The sequence below is a fragment of the Budorcas taxicolor genome, chromosome 5 (assembly GCF_023091745.1).
Source record: "Budorcas taxicolor isolate Tak-1 chromosome 5, Takin1.1, whole genome shotgun sequence".
NCBI lineage: Eukaryota > Metazoa > Chordata > Mammalia > Artiodactyla > Bovidae > Budorcas > Budorcas taxicolor.
In genome coordinates this window covers 46,725,585-46,748,041 of record NC_068914.1, presented here as the reverse complement: position 1 = coordinate 46,748,041, position 22,457 = coordinate 46,725,585, and the positions used below count along the sequence as shown (strand labels likewise).

Genomic DNA, 22,457 nt, shown 5'->3' with positions numbered 1-22,457 from the left:
TTTACTGCTATTTTCATTTTATCTAATGAACACAAGGAAAGGCTCTGATCTCAGAAAGAAAAAGTCACAAGCTAGAGTCAGAAGAGGGCTATTTGTTACTAATTTTCAATAGCTACAGTTTAGCTAAGGACACTACGCTGGAATGTCAAATTTACTTAAGACATTTAAACCTGTTCCATACAATGAGTGGCTATCTGCCATTGGGTTCTTTATGGTGTTTCGCACATTATCACAGTAAGTTACAAGTAGGTAGGAATACACAGAATTGCGTGCTTACTAGCCAAGCCATGACACAGAAAGCTATTGGTGTTATATGACATTGAATTGTTGTTAATTCCCCAAAAGATCATGCTGGCAGTGACACGGGTCCCAGGCATCAAATCCCCAGATACTGGTTCATTTTGTTCAAGGCATCACACACGGTGTTCAAATCGCTGCGGAGGTCCTGCACGACATTTTCAATACTCCTGGTGTCCTTCAGAATTTCAATACTCTGAGTGTAGGGATTGAAGTAGACTGAGAAGGGACGGGTAATTGACTTTGCAAAGTCCCTGCAAAATAAACAGGACAGAGGAGAATATGAGGTCAACCCTAACAGGCTCAGGAGACAGATATAAGGAAGGAACAGAACCAGCAAAATAAAAAGGCATGTTCTCTAGATGGAAGCAAAAGAAGTTTACCTCATCTTTTCTTTGGCTTCTTCAAAACTTTCTGAAACAAAGTAGGCTTCCTGGAAGGTGGTGATAAGGCATTCCTGCAAGCAGGTTGTTTTGGGGTCAAAGGCTTTCACACACGCCTTGTCAGAAAGAGCATGCTGCAAAACACACCGTGAAGCCCGTTAAAGTCCCTGATGAGACTGCTGAAGGGCCACCAGCTCATACTCCTCCAGAGCAGCTCCGTCCTGCCACAGAACTGCCCAGTTACTCATCCACCATGGCACGGGGGACTCTCCCCAAGGCAGGGGAAACGGACTGTGAAGGGTTTGGAAGTCTGTTAGTAGCTGAGGGGGCAAAAAGGAGATAATGGTATTATTTTATTTACTATTAACCAAATTCATACTGAAGGACCGTTCAGAGCTGGAACCCCACAGAATGTGCGTGCGTGCATGGTCATGTCAGTCTCTGTGACCCCACAGTCTGTAGCCCACCAGGCTCCTCTGTCCATGGGATTTCCCAAGCAAGAACACTGGAGTGGGTTGCCATTTCCTTCTCCAGGGGATCTTCCTGACCTAGGGACCAAAACTGCCTCTTCTGCATCTCCTGTACTGGCAGGCGGATTCTTTACCACCACATCACCTAGGAAGCCCAAGTCCACAGAAATGAAATTTTAAATCTCTGCTATGAATAGAAACAGGAGAGAGAACAAATATGGTCTTCCATTTATTGCTATAAGCAATGGACTGGAATTTCCCTTAAATGGCAGAAGTAATAATTACCTGCGTGGAGAGGTAATTGGGACTCTGACTGAACTATTTATGGACTCATTGTGAGACATTTTGAGGCTAGGTACTACGTATCAACAGAGGCTGGAGTGGGCCTGTATATTTGAGGATACATGCAAAGCATTCATTTACCTTCCCTCAAGCACAGCAAAGCAATATACAGCGGATAAATATTGCCAGGTGGGGAAAAAAAAGTAATATTAATAGCTATACTTATGCTCAGAGCAGACATGACGGACACAGGAAAGCTAATGCAGGTACCCTGTGAACCATCATTAGCCCTGTTCAGTTCACTCCATGACTGGCACTAAGAACAGCAAGCAACAATGAATGATCATATTCAAGATAAATCCAGTGATGCTAAAAGTCAGCACTCATTTCCTGCCACCTGCCTATTTATAGTCCCTGGATCTGTGGTTCTCACACACAATGTGCCTAAGAGTCACTGAGGAGCTTGTAAAAAATGCAGAAACCCAGGCCTCAGTTTTATTTGGAAGGTCTGGATAAATCCCAGAAGTCAGCATTTTAAAGGCATCCAAGGTGATTCAGACAGGTGGATATAAATTATATTTTGAGAAACACCCCTTTAGATTCCTTCCTTCTTAATTTAAATGATAAACTGGTTGGGAGAGAGAGGCAGAGAGAGAAAAGGTAGCAGAAACAGCCTTGAACCGAGAGTTAGAAAACCTATTTGCAGGGCAGGAACAGAGACGCAGACATGGAGATTGGACTTGTGGACACAGAGGGGGCAGAAAGGGTGGGATGACTTGGGAGGTTAGGATCGGCGTGTATACACCACCATGTGTGAAATAAATAGCTAGTGGGCAGCTGCTGGGTAGCACAGGGGCCTCAGCTTGATGCTCTGTGCTGACTGGGAGGGGTAGCATAGGGTGGGGAGATGCGAGGGATGCTCAGGAGGGAGGGATGTGTGTGTGTGTGTGTGTGTGTGTGTGTGTGTGTGTGTGTGTGTGTGTAGTGAGAGAGAGCTGATTCACATTGTTGTACAGCAGAAATCAACTCAACACTGTAAAGCATTTACAGTCCAATAAAATGGGCTTCCCTTGTAGCTCAGGTGGTAAAGAATCTGCCTGCAGTCCAGGAGACCCGGGTTCGATCCCTGGGTTGGGAAGATCCCCTGGAGAAGGAAATGGAAACCCACTCCAGTATCCTTGCCTGGAAAATCTCATGGACAGAGGGGCCTGGAGTGCTGCAGTCCATGGGATCACAAAGAGTCAGGCACGACTTAGCAACTAACACTTACTACTTTAAATAAATAAATAAGAATAAGTGGTAAATTACAGAAAAAGAAAGAAAGAAAAGAAAACGTGGACTCTAGTCCAGGTGTTGCTGCTAACTGGATAAACTTGGCAGATGATTTCACCTCTCTGGACCCCCGTTTCCTGAGTGTCCATGAGAAGTCTGGGCTGGCTGATTTCTGAAGGCACTCTATTCCAGCCTCTGGTCCACCCAAAGCACTTCTCAATCTCTAACTGCTAAGGTTTTCCCAGAGAAACACTGAAAAACCTTTCCTGTTCAATATTCCTGCTGCATTTCCCCCAACAATTTCACACTGCTTGGAATGATTTGTAGCCTTCTGTGAAGAAGGCTGTGGTTCCCTAAGTGTGAAAATACAATAGTGAACCCAAGGACTGACGGGTGAGAGAAAGGGCACACAGTCCTACCCGGGGTGAGATTTGCTTTCCCGCCAAGGCCCATTGTCCAGATCAATGCAGGTGTGAATCAGGGAATGCAGAGGGCCCCAAGGGGTGAACTAACTTTTTCTTGGCCCACAGAACCACTTCATCATATGTGCAAGGTCACTGCACCAGCACACGCATTTGTGCTATACTCAATGCAGTGCAGTAAACAGCAGGGGATTCAGGGCTCCACATGACTAACAATTCTGTCCACATTTTTAAAACAACTTCACAGTTTCAAGAAACAAAATGTGCTTTGATGAGAGCTGTTGCTCCTCTTGGGGATGGTCTTGATCCGTGTCTCCTGTACAATATCATGAACCTTCGTCCATAGTTTATCAGGCACTCTGTCTATCAGATCTAGTCCCTTAAATCTATTTCTCACTTCCACTGTATAGTCATAATGGATTTGATTTAGGTCATACCTGACCTAAGTCACTTTTCTCCTCTTTCTTCAATTGGAGTCTGAATTGGTAATAAGGAGTTCATGATCTGAGCCACAGTCAGCTCCTGGTCTTGTTTTTGCTGACTGTATAGAGTTTCTCCATCTTTGGCTGCAAAGAATATAATCAGTCTGATTTCGGTGTTGACCATCTGGTGATGTCCATGTGTAGAGTCTTCTCTTGTGTTGTTGGAAGAGGGTGTTTGCTGTGACCAATGCGTTCTCTTGGCAAAACTCTATTAGCCTTTGCCCTGCTTCATTCTGTACTCCAAGGCCAAATTTGCCTGTTACTCCAGGTGTTTCTTGACTTCCTACTTTTGCATTCCAGTCCCTTATAATGAAAAGGAGATCTTTTTGGGGTGTTAGTTCTAGAAGCTCTTGTAGGTCTTCATAGAATGGTTCAACTTCAGCTTCTTCAGTGTTACTGGTCAGGGTATAGGCTTGGATTACCATAATATTGAATGGTTTGACTTGGAAACGAACAGAAATCATCCTGTCATTATTGAGACTGCATCCAAGTACTGCATTCTGGACTCCTTTGTTGACTATGATGGCTACTCCATTTCTTCTAAGGGATTCCTGCCCACAGTAGTAGATATAATGGTCATCTGAGTTAAATTCACCCATTCCAGTCCATCTTAGTTCGCTGATTCCTAGAATGTCGATGTTTACTCTTGCCATCTCCTGTTTGACCACTTCCAATTTGCCTCGATTCATGGACCTGACATTCCAGGTTCCTATGCAATATTGCTCTTTACAGCATTGGACCTTGCTTCTTACCAGTCCCATCCACAACTCGGTATTGTTTTTGCTTTGGCTGCATCCCTTCATTCTTTATGGAGCTATTTCTCCACTGATCTCCATCCTAAAGGAGATCAGTCCTGGGTGTTCATTGGTAGGACTGATTTTGAAGCTGAAACTCCAATAGTTTGGCCACCTGATGCAAAGAGCTGACTCATTTGAAAAGACCCTGGTGCTGGGAAAGATTGAGGGCAGGAGGAGAAGGGGACGACAGAGAATGAAATGGTTGGATGGCATCACCGACTCAATGGACATGGGTTTGGGTGGATTCCGGGAGTTTGTGATGGACAGGGATACCTAGCGTGCTGCGGTTCACGGGGTCGCAGAGTCAGACATGACTGAGCAACTGAACTGAACTGAACTGTTGCTCCTCTGCAAAGAATAGGCCTCCTATTGGTTCCCCATGACTTTTGGAACTAGCAGTTGCTTCCTTTGCAGCCATACACTTTGAGTGCATTTTATTTAGTATGTTGCTCTATCTGTCCATTTATCCATCAGTACATACAAACAGGAAGACCGTGCCTGACTTAGTGTCCCTGATGTCTGCATGTTCTCACTCTCTCACTGAGGGGCACAGGCAGAGAGGGAGCAGAACAGGCTGTATGAACGTTCAGGGCACGGCTCCCTCAGGGCTCCCTGCTGAGCCAGACTTCTCACCGGTCCAAGGATAAGCAAGGGAAGAGGAGGAAACTTATCCACCTAGGTCTGCAATGTGACAGACCTTGGCTGCGACAGGACAGTAGCACCTTTAGCAGTCACCATGTGTAGAGGATGCCTCTGGTATATAATAACAGAAACCAAAACTAGTGTAGTTTTAGAAAAATGTATCATATGATGATTCTACTAGATACTCAAATGAGCTCATTTTGTCATTTTAACAGATAGATGAGAGAAGAGTGGACCAAGAAAAAACCCAGAGGGCAAAGTGCTCTGCCTTTAAGAAAAGTCAGTGTATTCACAGCATATGATGTGAAGCAAAGACCATTAGGTAATATATATCACACTTGACTAATGCAATCATCAAAAGGACAGTTGGAAGTCCATTGTTCTAAGCTCTCAACAATGTAGTCTATCCTCAAGATCCTGCTGCATCGAACAGCTGGTTATATGCTGGCGACCGCTCCATCCATGGAGTATGAGAGCAGTGCTACCCCTTGGCTGTTAAAAATATAGGGATGATAATGGTACCCAAGGATTAGCCTGGAGAATGAAGAGTCTAGAGTTGGGGAAATAGCCACTGAGTGAGGCCAACACAGGAGGTGGCGATCACACCAGCAAGTGTCTCACTTACTGGTGGGAAGTTCTTCTGCGCGATGACGGCCAGGAACATCCATGCAGCCCATGAAGGGGCCCTGCTTCTGAAAACTAAAGCACAGCTCAAGGGTTATAGAATATCGTTCATGTCTCCACTGGTTCCACTGCTCAGCAGAGCAAAGCCCTACTGAGTTTGCTTCTCAGCTCCTACCCACGTCTCTCTGTAAGCCACCTTGGTTTTAGGGAACAAGTTTCACACTCTCTCCTCTGTGTCCAGAGTCGATTCTCTGTAAACATACAACCAAACTGCTTGATGTCCCCAGGGAGCTCTGTGGTGAATCCTTTCCAAAGTGTTAAGAGTCTGATATCCTGAAGTCTGCAAAAATTAATCCAATTTCCTGCAGAGAGAGGCTTTCTAATGCTGAGAGAATCTGGCTGAGAGCTTTTTACTCTGAAGCCATTTTTGAAGTGCAGGAATGCTTGAGAATCACCTGTTCTCATCTACATACTCTCTAAAAGGGCTGTTTTGGGTTTATCCACAGGGCAAAAGGCAAGGACACAGGACTAGGAACCAGGAGACCTGGATTCTAAACATAGCTGTTCCAAAGGTTTACCAGATGAGTGAAAATTCCCCAGGTTAGGATGCAATTTCCTCTTTGAGAAACTGCAAAGATTATATATCTACCTGAACTCTAAAGCTCTTCTTGCAATACAGTTCTAACAAGGCCTGCAATACACAGGGCTTCCCTGCTGGTTCAGATGGTAAAGAAACTGACTGCAATGCGAGGAAACTGGGTTCCATCTCTGGGTCAGGTAAATACACAGCCCTCAGTCCACGGTTCCCTCCCTCCACCCCAACCTGCATAAATTCACCATAGCAACCTTTCCCACTGGGCCTGGGTATGGTCTTCCCTCCCTCCCCAACAGAGATGGCCATTACCAATTAATTGACTTTTTAGTGCACGAATTTAAGGCTTTTTTTTGCCTGTTCCAGTCTTTTAAATAGAAATTTCTGTTCAGCATCAAAATTTCTCAGAGTTGTTCCACCTCTGTAAGCCTATTCCAGTGTTCATCTGGAAAACGGGAATAGTTACAGTGTCTATAACCCGGGAATGTGGTAAGGATTAAATGAGAAAATGCATGCAAAGTGTCGGGCAAGTGGGAAGCGCTCTGTAAATCTGGTTATCATGGCTGCTTCAGGCTCCCAGTGATGCCTGGTGTACACATCCACTGAGCCACACCTTCCTTCACTGGGGCAACTCTGCTGGAACCATCGAGAAAGAAGGATGGCCCTAGCTATGAGACTGCCAGTTCCTAGACTGCAACAGTGCTGGGCCTGAATTTATCAGTTTAAAATCTTCCTTCCTCCCAGCCACCTGCACCTGCCTTTGCAATAACACGGAGTTATTATCTCAGCTCCTCTAGATGTCAACCTGTGATCCTCACTCTCTATATTAGGACTGGTTAAACTTGGGGAAAAACTCAAGTGTGAAGTCTAGGTAGTTTGGGCCCTAGATCCTAAATAAAAACTTACAAACACCCTTACATTCACATTACAATCATCTTTTCCTACATCAGGACAACAAACACATATGTTTGTATAATAAGTATGTATGCATATCTATATTTTTTGAACCTCCCTCAAATGTTTTTCCTTCTAACTGAGCACAGGATGGTGACAACATCCCTGTTGCCAAACTGGGTGATGATGGTATCACACTTTTTTCATCAGTGATGTTGAAAGTTTCAACAGTTTGAACAAGATTCCAGGGGCAGGAGGGGGCGTTGGGACAAACTCCCTCAACAAGAAATCCCTGTGCAAAAGCCAAAGACCCTTCTCCAGCGCCCATTGTCTGATCTTTGCTCTGTTCTTACTAACAGCGCTGCTTCGGGAAAGGAAGGGGTGGGAAGAAGGGAGCTAGGAGCCATCTGAACACAGTACAGGCGGAGCAACTCAGAGGCTGTTGGAGTCTTAACTCCAGCCACCCCGCCGACACACTGCAAGACCTCAGGGAACACGCGGGGGCCCTGGGCCGCCTCCACAGCCTGGCCGTAATGACCAGCCTCTGACCACCTCACAGAGCTGCTGCAAGTGCCTGTAAACACAAATGATTGTAGTAAATACAAAGCTGTTATGGAAATGCTGATAAACAGCTACGTAAAAGCAGAGCCATAAATCCACCATGCAAGGATATCCTAAAACTAAAACCAAAATATAATAATCAGTAAATTTTCAAAAACCACCAGCTTTATCAAAACCTGAAAAGCAGAACAAATTATTTGTATGTAATATTCCAGCGACTCTTATGAGGTAGATGCTAAGGCCATTTGCCAAAAAAAGTATAATCTCTGCCCTTAAGGAAACAGAACTAGATTATGCTCTTACCTGTAAAAGGCAAGGAGAAATTACCTTTCATTTTTGAGATGGATTACGATGGTTGGATGGTATCACAACTCAGTGGACATGATTTTGAGCAAATTTCAGGGGATAGTGAAGGACAGGGAAGCCTGGCGTGCTGCAGTTCATGGGGTCGCAAAGAGTCAGACACGACTTAATGACGAAACAATAGCAAACTTCCTGAGATAAGACTCAGCCAATTCATCAACAGTCCTTAACCCGCTAACAAGAACAAACCGCTCTGTTGCTTCTCCAGGAGGACTGGATTCAGCAAAGACCCATATCCATCCCTTTGTTAGATTTTACCCCCGTTAGGCACAAACTTTCTTGGAAACTGAGACTTTCAGTTTTGAGTTTGTTGAGTAAAATAAGTAAAGGAAGGAATGAATAATAATTTTTTTAAATGACAGTGATACAGTTAAGTCAACTCTGAGATAGAAAAAGACTAGAAAAAGGAAAGAAACACGCTAGACTGTGAGTGAATAGTAAGAATTATCCCATTTTCAACCTTTTGTAAAGTCAGTTTTCCAGATGATCTAGCTCATTATTAACTGCTCCCCACAGTGATGAAGGTTTAGAAAGGTCCTTCCCAAACACACTTCTGGAATTCCAAAAAGCACATCACAGAAAAAATGATTGGAACAAGAGAGGGAGAGCAGTCATCGCTGAGATGTTTTTGATATTCTTTATAGTTAGCAGATGTATGGTAGTTTTTATAAGCATTTCTGTATTTATTTCCTTTATATCTTCAAAGATAAAAAATAAGCATTGTCAAAAAATAAGAAGGAAAAATTAAAGATATCCTTCAAACTATAGAGACACTGCTTGGAAGTACTTGGGCAACTCTGAAGTGCAACATTTATTCCTGAAAACTGAGCCTTTTAAAGCACACATTCTAAAATGTGCTCAGTTCAAGAAAAGACGAATTGTGGAGAGTTATGTAAAAGTTAGAAGGACTACACCAAAACTTCTGACAACTTATCCGGAACCTACAAATGGACTGTAATTGGAACAGCAAAAGCAGAGTTTACCGCAAAAGGTAGCCACATTCAAAACTGCAGTAATAGGCGGGTTTATACAGAAATTATAATAATGCTATTAATAAAGTTATCCCCACCTGGGCTCAAAACTATCATCTGTTCATTCAAATAAAAGTTGAACAGATGTATTCACAAGTGCTGTGAAAGGGCCCTAGACACTCAGGCCAAGGAGAGCAGGGATGGGGTAAAGGGGAGGGCAAAGCTAAGACGCTACGGAAAGCTCTTGTGTTATGTATTCTCTGCGAACAGTCAGAAGACATTTCAGAGGGAAAGAATTTCTGAGTTGTAAAAATGATCCAAAGTAGCAATCATTGGGGTGTTGGAGTGTTGAAATATGGGAATGGAAGAATGCTAATGACCAGAGCTGATGGACCAGAACAAGAAGATTCACGGCAGACAATGCCCTTCAGTGTCCATGTTTCTGGCTGATTTCCATTTCCAGATGACTCGATCCGTACCAACAGGAACAAAAACAACAGATTCACCCCAGTGCTGCCTACACATGCCTCATTAACCAGACCAGAGGACCCTGTCAAAAGTTGGGGCAATAAGAGATTGGTTTCCTTTTTTTATTCTGGTGTCATTTGTAAGCCCTCTGAGAAGAATGTAAACAGATATAACTCAAGAGCTACATCATTTTCTGACTAATTCTTTTTTCTAGGAAATCAAGAAAGAGTTTATAGGAGGCATGGGTCACACAGGGAGATGACGTCATGCTATGGCTGTGAGCTTTGAGATTAACCCCAAATGGACTTTTTTGGTGTTGAAAATTTAGAAAAACAAAATTTTCACCACATCACATCAGGCCTTTGTTATGTTGAATATTATCATCTGTTCCAGAGAGGCCTAGCCTCACAGCTCCCGTAACGGGCCAGGCTCCGAGGAGGGGACGCTCACGCCGTGGTCAGTGGGCTGATCCAGCATCTCACCTCTCTTTCCCACTCCTCCCGAGCCACCCTTCGCTCTCCTCCAGAGTCCGCATGGGCAGCAGCACCTCGTCAGGAAGGCCTCCCAGGCGTGGCCGAAAATGTGACAGGTTTTGTCACACTGTCTGTGTTACCTCGGTCATTCGTCTCCTGCGCTAGAATGTCACCTGCCTTTAACAAGGATCCCCAGCGGCGGGCTCAGGTCCTGGAGCTCACACCGCCTGGACTCGGGACCACCTCCAACACTTACTGGCTGTGGGACCATAGACACGCTCCTTACTGTCCTTCACACCTCAGTTCCTTACCTGTGATGACGATGTTACTTATCCTACTGGGTTGCTAGGAGAATTCAGTGGGTTAATGTGTTGCACCTAAAATTCTAAGGTTTACTGAACTGTCTTTTGAGAGAGCTGTTATCTTCTTCATACTCTTATTCTTCATCATGACTATTTGTCTTTGTACCCTCAGTGCCTGGCACAAGTACGTGGTGCATAGTAGATGCTCAACTAAATATCTGAGAATTGAATGAAGTCATGAAGTGAGGGGACTCAATAAAACTACAGCTAAATTGCATCTTTCAAAAGTACAAACATCTGAAAAGCTCTACTAAACATATATATCCTAGGATAATAAATATCCTGTAAGGATAATGAATATCAATATTCAAAATAAAAACCCTAGGACTGTCCATAATCCTGACCTCAGTCTGAGTAATCAAAGAAAGATTAAATTATTTTCAGTACCATTTCCAGATTAGATATCACAATGCATTCTAAACTCATCAAAACTTGCTATCCCCCAGTGGTATACAGATAGAAATTCTTAATTAACCAGAATAGTTAAATGATCAGAATGTCCCAGACCTCAACATTTCTGAACAAATTATTCTACTGTATTTTAAGGCAAAAAAAAAAAAAAAAATATATATATATATATATATATATACACACACATATATACACACCATCCATTAGGCATCACTGCTCGTGTTAGAAACCTCTCTGAACACATGTACATTTAAGTGGTTTTTTTTAATGTTACATGCCCATAACTATTTTAATTTACATCAGTTGTGAAGAAGCTAAAATAAGCTCAAATTCCCCTTTGGAAAGTAGATGGTAGGGAATACATGGGTACTATGGGGGTAACAGAATTGAGAGTAGCCAAGCCACCCTCACAAAGACATTTTATATCAGTAGGGTCCCTGCTAGCTCAGTGCGCACTTTACAGCACCAGACTGAGGCTGGTCATTTGTTACCCAACATCTGAGCATACACTTGTCATTCCTGTTGGTTCAGGCACATGGCTGCTCATCCATTTGAGTCACACCACAAACCCAGAAAGGCATGACCCATTTTCCAAAGTGTAAAAAGTTAGGTCAGCACCCACATACGAGGTGCCAAGTCCTCTGTACTAAATATTTATGGGGTATCTGTGAGTAGAGAGGCTCAGACAGATGAATCAATATTTTCTGTGACCTTGAACCAGTTTGCTTGGGAAGGATATTTTGCTCACAGCTTCATACCTTTAATTCTCCAATGGAGGAAAGCAGTCCAGCACCATATGCCCGCAGCTGCCCTTCTTGTTTGCAAAGGCCAAACTCAATCGTGAAGAAATAGCACTGCAAAAAAAAATTTTTTAATGGACACACATCCAGTGAACTGGGCAACAAATTCTTCTGTAAAATAAAAGGGCACCAAAATAAAATGGTGCACTGTGCATAATTTCTTCAGCACTGTCAATGTAAATGAATTTGAATCAAGATTTATTGACATCATTCTCTTGCCTAATAATCCCTCCCTAGGTTAAAGGTATACGGGAAAAGCATTAACTGCTAAGACTCTTATTTTTCCTAGATTCAGAAACCCTATGAGTCAAATCATATCCCTTGCAACAATTTAAAAATTTTTTTACAAACAGATTTATAAAAAATGAACGTGTCACAGTGATAATGTCATAAGAACATTCCAATGTATTTCCTAAGTTGTGGTTCAGTAACATAAATAAATCTGCATAAATGTGGAAAAATAACTTGAAATTCAATAATCCCAAACTGATTTTTACAGTTGGTTTATTCATTTAGCAAACGTTTGTTGAGTTCCTACTATGTGCCAGTGCTTGTAAAGAATTGTGGTGAAGACACCAGCAGAGTCCAAGAAAACAAGTGTGTGCCTACCAAATTACCATTTTCTTAGCAAAAGCTTAAACGGATGCCAACGTGTGCACTTATATGTGTGTGTGCACGCATGCTAAATCACTTCAGTCGTGTCTGACTCTTCGCGACCACGTGGAATGTAGCCCACCAGGCTCCTCTGTCCATGGAATTTCCCAGGCAAGAATCCTGGAGTGGGCTGCCATTTCCTTCTCCAGAGGATCTTCCCGATCCAGGGATCAAACCCATGTCTCCTGTACTGGCAGGCAGATTCTTTACCACTGAGCCACCTGGGAAGCCCACATATTTACACATGAATACATTAAACATATATAGTAAGAACCATTTCATTGACCAATGTTTTAACTTCATCAACTACTGCAGTTTCCCCAAGATACTAAAATCTACACTTACTTCTGTTAAGTTCCTACAAAATCAACCTAGATAAACAGAAATCTCTGTACAACCAAATGACTCACCATGCTCTTGAGAGGAGCTGCAGTTACATTATTTGTGCTCTGAAAGTAAAGTAAGAGGCTGACAAGGAGCAATAAAAAAATGCATCAAATTAACACTGTCCTGTATCACTGATGATGGAGCGATGAATCTGCTGAGAAAGAGAATTTAAACCCCCTGAAAGGGGGTAGAAAATCATAATTATTTCTAGCCTATGGCAGTTTGCTGTATTTTTATTTGGAGGTTAAGATGTCCCTTGGCTCCCAAGCATTTTATATTTTTATTACATGTGGATGACCTCTGAATTTGAATGGCCAGTATGCTGGAGCCCCAGACTGCACCTAAAGGACTGGTCATTCCAGGTCACAGTGCTGAACCTCTGGAGGCAAATCTTACTTTCCTGACTTATCTCCCCAAGAAGCTAAAATCACAGCCCTTCCTACCTCGTCACCACCCACAGCACCTACCAGCCTCCTCCTTACCCTGTTCTGACTGGGCTTTCTTTTCAATCACATCACTTTTTGACATGGATTTTCATTTGTGTATGAAGTGTACTATTTGTCATCTGTTTCCCCCATGACATTATCAGCTCCATGAGAGCGGTATCCCTGTCTGTTCATCTAGAGCAGAGGTTCCCAATCTCAGCAGGACTGACGCATTAGGATGGCTAGCTCTGTGTTCTGGGGGGGCTGTTCTGTACATTGCAGGATGCTCAGCAGCATCCCTGTCCCCAGTAGTCCTCTGATGCCAGTAGCACCCCCACCCCGTTTGTAACAACCAATAATGTCTCTAGACATTGAGTAATGTTCCCAGAAGGTCAAAATTGCTCCTGGCTGAGAACAACTGACATAGAATAGTGTCAGAAACATGAATAGTTGGTGAATAAATAAACAAATAGTGACTGAATTACGTCTAAATTAGGCTTATTGTAAGGCAGCAGAATCTAAAGGAAAGAAACACACAAGGAGACCCAAGTCTTATACTCATTTCTAATTGGCTATGTGACCACAACCTCTCTGGGCTGTAGTTTTCCTGCCTGTGACATCCATCCATTCATTCATCTACTTATTCTACAAACATTCCTACAAACCTGTGTATGCCAAACTCTGCTCCAGCAGGGAACAAGGGAACAAAGTACCCCATCCCACAAAGCAGGTATGCTACATGGGTGAGACAAAGAAAACAAAATCAACATACAGGGGACTTCTCTGATGGTCCAGTGGTTAAGAACCCCCTTTGCAATTCAGGGGATATAGGTTCGATTCCTGGTTGGGGACCTAATATCCCACGTGGAGCAATTAAGCTCATGCACTATAAGCCCACTCACCACAACTGGAGAATCCACGTGCCGCTAATGAAAAACCTCACATGAGGTGACTGAGACCAAATGCAGAATATAAATAAATAAATAAAATATTAAAAATATGTTAGAGGATAATGTCGGGTGAAATCTGCTATATAAATCATAAAATCATGTAACATCAGATATCAAGCAGAGGATATGTCTGTTTTAGATGGAGGGGTCAGGAAAGGCCTCCCTGAAGGAGGGATGTTTAAGCTGCAACTTGCTTGCAAGTGGCCCTTTCTTTAGGATATGAAAAAGCCAATTGTATAAAGACCTAGGAGAAAGAGTGTTCCCAATAAACAGCCAGTGCAAAGGGCCTGAGGCAGAGATATATCTGTATTTCCAAGGGTGTCAGGAAGCTATTGGAAGGTCTGAGGCAGGAGAAAGATGTGTTCTGATTTCCTTTTCCAAAGATCATGTTGGTGTTGGGTAAAGAATAGCCTGTAGGGAGGCAACCGTGGAAGCAGAGAGACTAGTTGGAAGGCAGTTGCAGCCAAGAGACAAAGGTGGTAAGCCACTTAGAACCTGACTTCGGCCAGGGGTAGCAGGAGGTTGGGAGAAGTCAGTGTCACAGAGGCCTCAGGAGAAGATCCCAAACAAGAGATGTTAAGATGCGTCATGAGAAGAATCAAAATAAAAGGATGTAATGTACAGCATAGGAAATACAGTCAATAATACTGTAATAACTTTGTATGGTGACATATGGTAATTAGACTTGCAGTGATGATCACGTTGTAACGTATAGAAACACTGAATCATTACATTGTATATATGAAACTAATATAAAACTGTAAGTCAAATACACTTCAATTGCAAAGGAGAAAGAATAGTTAAAATACAGTCCTCAAGTGAGTCCTCAAAACTCTTTGTACAACCCTGGGCACAATGGCGATGTGATCATACAGTCACAGAATGGGAGGACTGGAAGTTCAGCCTCTTTAACAAAAGGAAAACTCAAGTTTAAGGAGATGAAGTGATTTATCCTGGATCAGTCTAGATGGTGATATTTAACAGATCCAGAGCTCAGTGTTTTACGAGCTCAACATCTGTCGCATTTTAAAGTTTCCAGGTAAAAGATTAATAGATGCATGATTTTCCCTTACAATCAGAAAAAAAAAATAAATGGGGAAATGAAAGGCTAAATCAGGAAAACTAGAATCTCATGACATCTTCTTAGTATGTTTTTGGCTTATTTCTCTAATTTATGCTGCATCTATAGCGCATGATGTGAAATCCTTGGAGTCTTAACATTAACTACAGAAGAGTTTGTGAAAACAAAATAAAAATGTGGAGCCAGCTACAGGAGCACTGAGGTCAGCCTGTAACAAGCATTTTTAATTTTCTGCACACTACATCAGTGCATACATAATCCATCGTCATGATCATGGTTTACCAAACCATGATTATGGTTTACTCTGGTTTACCAAAGTAGACTGAAAGCGCCCCTGAGAAAATCTGGTACACCATCCACATGGTTTTCACACAGACCTGGCATCCCAGTCTAGCACGAGGCAGGAACTGAAAGGTCTGCATCAACTCACCTAAAAATTCTAAGCTACATCTATCAGTGTGTCTTTGGTCCCTGTGCTTCTAGAAATGGGGTAGCCTCAGAGGAAAGAACCCCTGAGTTTATTCCTCCTTGTTGCTTAGAATGCTGTCTGGCCCCATCCCTTATCTGGGAATCCTTCCAGAAACTCTGACCTTACACAGTTCCATCTGCTCATTCCCTATCTGCCTTTTCCTCTGGCTTCCTGCTCTCCTCGACCAAGGAATGAGCCTAGATGCTGCTTCTGCAGCCTTTGCTCGCTAGCTTTCCGTTTGCAGCTCCATGTTGGCTAACAGACAAAGAGGAAGGGTAAAATGTACCTGAAGCTGAGATGTTGGTAACATTTGAATTATGGACTTGCTCAGGGTAATTTTTCTCTTTCTGTTTCTAAGGCCTCAAAATTCATTAGGTGGAGATCTCAAAATGCAGAAGACCCTGAGCACATCACCAGTGAGGAGAAGAGGGCAACGACACATGTCTTCTGCCTAGTGGTTTTTTTCTTTTTTGTGGCCAAGCCATACGGCACGTGGGATCTTACTTAGTTCCCCTACCAGGAATCAAACCTGCTCCCCTGTATTGGAAGCGTGTAGTCTGAACCGCTGGACCACCGGGGAAGCCCCTGCCTGTGTTTTAAATGCAAAGCCAATTTAGAGTTGGACTGGATGACCCCTGGGGACCCTTCAGAATTCAAGGGTAGCTAATTGCTTCTTGAAACTTAAGGAACTAGAATTTGTTTTCCTCAGCGCACTCACCAGATGAGGATCTGTAACATATTCCCTAGAGACTTACCAAATAAATATCCTATCTATTATTAAAAAAACAAAAACTGCGCCCTGAAAGAACTCCTGTAAAAGAGAGAACGGCAGAGTCTTGGCCACTAACACCTTTTAAACAGAAACAAATAATAATACTAAGACTAACACCTCCCAAATTGAAGGGTACCTTTCATCAAAGCTGATGTTCATGAATTCAAGTTTTACATACCACTAATTATATGTAATTATTTATAAATATTTTATTTGAATATAATTACACATAATCATTAACTGAAAACCAAAACAAGAATGATAGATCGGGCCTCTTCCCTAAAAGAAAAGCAGAGTCATTTACACACACATAGTCATTAAGCAGAAGAGGGTCTGAGTGACAGTGTGAAGTCCAAACGCAGCCAGGGGATGAGCTAGCAGCGAGGCGCTTTGGAATATGAGATAGGTCGCCCAATGCTGCCATCTTCAGATCACAACTGGTAGGACACCATTCTGGCAAATGTTCTGGCCTCAAACAAAGAGCTGCAGTGAGAGCAGGAAGGAGCAAAGTCCACTGACACTGAACACATCGGCAAAACCCACCTGATCCCACACGCACGTGTGTGCTCATGCTCGGCCATGCCCGACTCTCTGTGACCCCACGGACTGCAGCCCGCCAGGCTCCTCTGCTCGTGGGATCCTCCAGGCAAGGATACTGGAGTGGGTTTCCAATTCCTCCTCCAGGGGACCTTCCCAACCCAGGGATCAAACCCATGCTTCCCTGTGTTTCCTGCATTGGCAAATGGGTTCCTTACCACCAAGCTGCCTGGAGAGCCCTGATCTCACATGATGATTTACAAAAGGACACGCTGCAATAGCCTTCTTATGTTTGGTGTTAGACATCTGAAGCTCTCGCTAAGGCACATGCTCCAATTAAAAAGTCCACATTTGTGCAAGCTCGATCGTTTCTGACTCTTTGTGACCCCATGGACTGTAGCCCACCAGGCTCCTCTGTCCATGGAATTTTCCAAGCAAGAATACTGGAGTGTGTTGCCATTTCCTGCTTTAGGGGATTAAAGAGATGTACACCTTTTTCAAGGGGCTTCCCAGGTGGTGCAGTGGTAAAGAATCTGCCTGCTGATTCAGGAAACCCTAGAGACGCAGGTTGAAGAGACATTTCCTGGGTCAAGAAGATCCCCTGGAGGAGGAAATGGCAACCCATTCTGGTATTCTTGCCTGGAAAATTCCATGGACAGAGGAGCCTGGCATGCTACAGTCCATGGAGTCACAAAGAGTCAGATATGACTGGGCATGCATGCACACGTTTCTCTCTTGATGAAAAAGAAATTTATTGTTCTGATCTTTCTCTGCAAGAGCTCTTTTGCCTCCTACTTTCCCATCTCTTTGCATCCCTTGAAATAATTATATAACCTCTTCCTGAGACTCAGTCTGCATTCTTAGATTTAAATGGTGCACAGTCATAGAAAGATGCCCAAATATCCTACTTCTTTCATTTTGTTCAGAAAATTTGTTTATACACATCATTTAATAAATGCTTGAGAGGGCTTCCCTGGTAGCTCAACGGTGAAGACCTCGCCAATGCACAGAACACAGGTTCGATCCCTGGTCCCGGAAGATCCCACATGCTGAGCAACTAAGCCCATGCACCACAACTACTGAGCCTGTACTCTGAAGCCCAGGGAGCCGCAACTACTGAACCCCAAGCACCTAGAGCCCATGCCGCAACAAGAAAAGTCACCACAGTGAGAACATGTGCACTGCAACTAGCGGAAAGTCCATGCTGGAAGGAAGACCTAGCACAGCCGAAAAATTGTTAAATAAATGCCCAAGTGAGTGATGTACATTCTCTACCACCTTCACTAAAAATCGGGGGCTTTTATTGAGCTGGTAGCACATACTTCTAAGTAATCACATACATCATTTCACGCCTGGATTCCATCATCCACATATACAGCACAGACAAGAAACAAGAGGCAAGCAAGGAAGTTCTAAAACAGCCCTAACTGAGATGGGCTAAACATAACAAAAAGTTATGTGCTAAATTTGATTTGCTTTACATATAGAAGAATCCCTCAGGCCCTCATTCAGATGCCATTTATCCATATCTAGTACACAGTTCAAATAAACTGCAGATATGTAGCTTCTAAGTCCACACCCTGACATGAGAGGGGAACAAGAAGAATATACAAAATGCAGATCTGACATAGAACACAATATTTGCTGCTTGGATAAACAACCCTAAACACTTTCGTAATCGAAGTTTTCACCTAACAGCAGAGTTCAATCATGACAGTAACAGCAGGAGAAGAGAGTGGAATGAATTGAGACAGCGGCATTAGAACATGTACATCCCCATGTGTAAAACAGATAGCCAAGAGGAAGCTGCTGTGTAACACGGGGAGCGCAACACGTGCTCTGTGACAGCGTGGGGGGAGGGAGGGGGAAGGAGGGGGGAGGGACGGGGAGGGAGGCTCAAGAGGGAGAGGATATGTGTACCCTTATGGCTGATCCACGTTGCTGTATGGCAGAAGCCAACACAACATTGTAAAGCAATTATCCTCCAATTGAAGATAAATTTTTTTAAAAGAAAAAGATAATAGGGAAACTTAGCCAGTGGACCTCCAGTTTAACAACGTGTCCACACATACGCCATCTTGCTACAAATCTGCTACCTTACTACTAACTGAATAGAGTAGCTATTATTATTCCCATTGTACAGATGGGAAAGCTGAGTCTCAGTGATCCAGAAATCTTCCCAGATTCCTGAACCCACGGCTGGCAGAGCTAGGAGTCACGCTCCTGCTTCCTAACTTCAGATCCCACATTCTTTCCTCATCAACAAGTGCACCCACAGATGCAGGGCCACTACCAGTCTGCCACACTAGCACAGCAGTCCTTGTTGAAATATTGAGACACGTCCAGAACAGGTATAAACTCTCCAAATGCCCCCCGCCAACCATGCTGCCCCAGCCCTCTTTCAAGCTCTGACCCCCCATCCTTCCCCTCACTACCACTTCTTCATGATCTGGAAAATAAGGTCTCAATACCTATGAAGCTTGAACCTACTGTACCCTGATCCCACACAAGTCTGATGAGCGTCATTCTCTTTGGTACCTACGTCATCACAAAAAGATCAGTCCCAGAAAGGAAAGCCACACAAAGATGCTCTTATACCGGGGGTCCACACCTCAGTAAGTGCAGATGAAAATGCAGAAAAAGAGCCCTGTGTTTCACAGCCTCCCTTTCTCTAACATCTTTCCATCGAACAACTAGCATGTCAAAGAAGACATTTGAAAAACTGCTGAAAAGGTGAAGAGGATCCAGGTCCCAGTCACTCCTCTACCACTTGTTGCCAGCTGCTAAAGTTTAGATTTTAACCACATTGAATTTCAGTCTACAGGCAGCAAGTACCTTCACACCTATAGCCAAAATTCCCTTAATCTTGAATAAATTGCAAATAATAATAGGATTGGGACAGGAATGAGGTTTGATAGATAAGGGGGCAGCTTTGAGATGGACATACGAAGGCAATACAAATCCACACGGGGGAACAAAAGCAGAAGTGGAGGCTTCCCTGCTTAAGCCGTACAGGTCATCTGTCAAATGTCACAAGGTAGAAAACTCCCCAGACATCCATTTTTATTGCAGTTTCTTTGACCACTTAAACTGTAAACACTCCAAGAGTCACATATAAAGTCAAATCACACTAGGGTGCAATGATTATTACCCCCAGGCTTTGTTTGCAGAGCAAGTGTTCCTGGCTGGGCACAATCTCTGGAACTGAGCTTCAGAAAAGCAGAAAGTGGGGGAAGTGGTGGTTTGCCGTCTTCATTAGCTGACCCTGGGCTACTCCTGTGTGAAACAAAAGTGTAAGAAATGCTAGACACTTAGAGCTGGAAGACACTGGTCTTTTGCAGTCCCAGGCTACAGCCACTCTGTAACCACAAGCCATCCGCACCCCATCTCAAAGCCTCCGGTGGTAAAAGGAGTGTTTTGGCAAAAGTCTTCCGCCCTGTGTTCACAGATTTGGGGGCCAGCTGCTGTCTAGATTCTAGTACCATCATCCAGATGACTGTAGGATTATAACCATCCTTAGATCTCCACACTCATATTTTACCACAAGCCCCTAAATGAAAACCTCTATAGCAGATCACAACTTAATACATTTTTTAAATTTACATTTGCCCAGTTCTACTGTGTCAAGCTCTACTGGAGATTACAAAAGTAGTTAAAGATATGGTCTCGAGAAAGGTACAACACAAACAGGTAGACAAGACCTATAATAAAAACAACAACAATAATAATAAAGTTCTGCTGTTTTAATGCCATCACAAATTTCTGTCTTGAAACTGCAGCGTGGCTTATCTGTCTCAGAAGACGAGGAACATGAAGCTTCTGCTGGACTTTGAAGGATAAATGGGATCTCAGACGAGCTTCAGGAAAAGAGGAAACTGCTGGAAAGAGCAACTAACATCAAGGGCCTGGGGGCTGGTGATATTTGGGAACCCAAAATGTGAATAACAGGAAGTTAAAGGTAAATCAGATTATGGAAAGGATCGGCTCACAGGCTCCACTGGAGTAGTAGAGACTGCCTCTTTTGCCAGTGGTTCTCCTCAAACCAAGACAGACAAAAAGAAGTTGAGAAAAAGAGGAAGGTTGGGGTTTGAGTTTCATCTTGTCAGCTAGAAAACAGTGACCCTGAATTGTGAAAACAGCATACTCTGTCTTAGGTTAACAGCAGCCACAGAATGAATTAAAATGTAAACCCTAAGCTCTGAGGAAACATTATGGCAAACCTTGTGGAAAATTGATCATCAAATATAAGAGGCACATCCATAGGGAGGATTTAAAAAACATCAGCAGAAAACAACTTCTATTGAAAACTACATTGACATAGGCGATTTTCAAGCAGCTCTGTTTGCGGCAAGATTTTTCTGTCTGTTTAACTACCCTTGCCTCTGTCTCTTGGGTTGCTTATAAGATTTTTCTGTCTGTTTAACTACCCTTGCCTCTGTCTCTTGGGTTGCTTATAAGAACAAATGGATGGTTTGTTTAAGTGCCCTCTGACCGTTTCAGTTTTATGGCCCCTTGTTCAGCTTATCTGAGAGCATTTTCAACTTCAAATACCACGTGACTTGGTATCGTTTTACATTTACAAGTTTTTATATCAGGCTTTAATGGTATTTTTTAATTAGAAAAAGAAAAAAAAATCTCTCATCCCCTGCCTCCTGCTCATGGACTAACAGGAATGAGAAGCATTCACCCAACATCTGGGCCACCTGAGCCACTGGTCCACGCCTAAACTCCAACAGGATCCACTCCACAGCCTCCACCCCCAGGGCTCAATATCAGGTCACAAGGGCCATGTGGTGACCCAGTTTCAAATCAGCACCATCCCCACCAGCCTAGCGTACAGGTCATACTTCATATGGCATAAAAGACCCTTGGGACTTCCCTACTGGTCCAGTGGTTAAGAACCCACCTGTCAGTGCAGGGGACACAGGTTTAATCCTGGTCCGGAAACTAAGATCCCACATGCCCTGGGGCAACTAAGCCCACGCATGTGCCACAAATACACCATCCAGGCCCCAGAGCCCACCAACATCAACTACCGGCCCTCAAATAGCAACTACTGAAGTCTGAGCACCCCAGAACCCACGCTCTGCAATAGGAGAAGCCACCACGATGAGCAGTCCACATGCCATTAGCAGAGAAAGCCCACCCAGCAAGATCCAGCACAGCCCAAACAAATAAAGACAGAAGAAAAGACCCTCAAGGACTTAGGGCCCTGCCTCATGCAGCCTCATCGGCAGCCTGCCCTCACTCCCTGCCGCCCACCCTGCTACCACTCTGGGCCCCAAAAACTATTTGCAGCTGTGTGGATGGATGTGCTCTTTCCAGCTTGCCACCTAAGCCTTAGAAGACCACCCTCCCTCTGCCAGGGATGCTCTCGTCATGTTCAGCCCCTCTGCCTACTTCCTGCTGGTCTGCCCGAAGGAGATGCGCTTACAGAGCCAGACGGAAACTTTCAGTCTTCCTGCGGCTCCCTCCTCCAGACTCAGGGCAAGGCTAGTCTGCCTTGTGTTTGCCGTTGCTGCCGTTTCATGGCTGGTCTCCTGCCCCCCACCTGACATGTAGTGGGTGCCTGCCAAATACTGAAGGCAGGGAGGAAATAGTGAATGGAGAAGAATT

The 22,457-nt window shown here is 43.7% G+C and overlaps 1 protein-coding gene across 1 annotated transcript in view; it reads right to left on the bottom strand.

Annotated features, from left to right (window-relative positions):
* Nucleotides 1–376: 376 nt before the first annotated feature.
* TPH2 (tryptophan hydroxylase 2) overlaps nucleotides 377–22,457 on the bottom strand; it is a 99,632-nt gene continuing 77,551 nt past the window's right edge. Inside the window, exons 9-11 of the mRNA XM_052640439.1 lie at nucleotides 11,525–11,620; nucleotides 681–814; nucleotides 377–551 (exon numbers count right to left, since the gene is read on the bottom strand). Coding sequence (XP_052496399.1) covers nucleotides 377–551; nucleotides 681–814; nucleotides 11,525–11,620 — 405 coding nt within the window. The remainder of the gene's footprint in view (nucleotides 552–680; nucleotides 815–11,524; nucleotides 11,621–22,457) is intronic.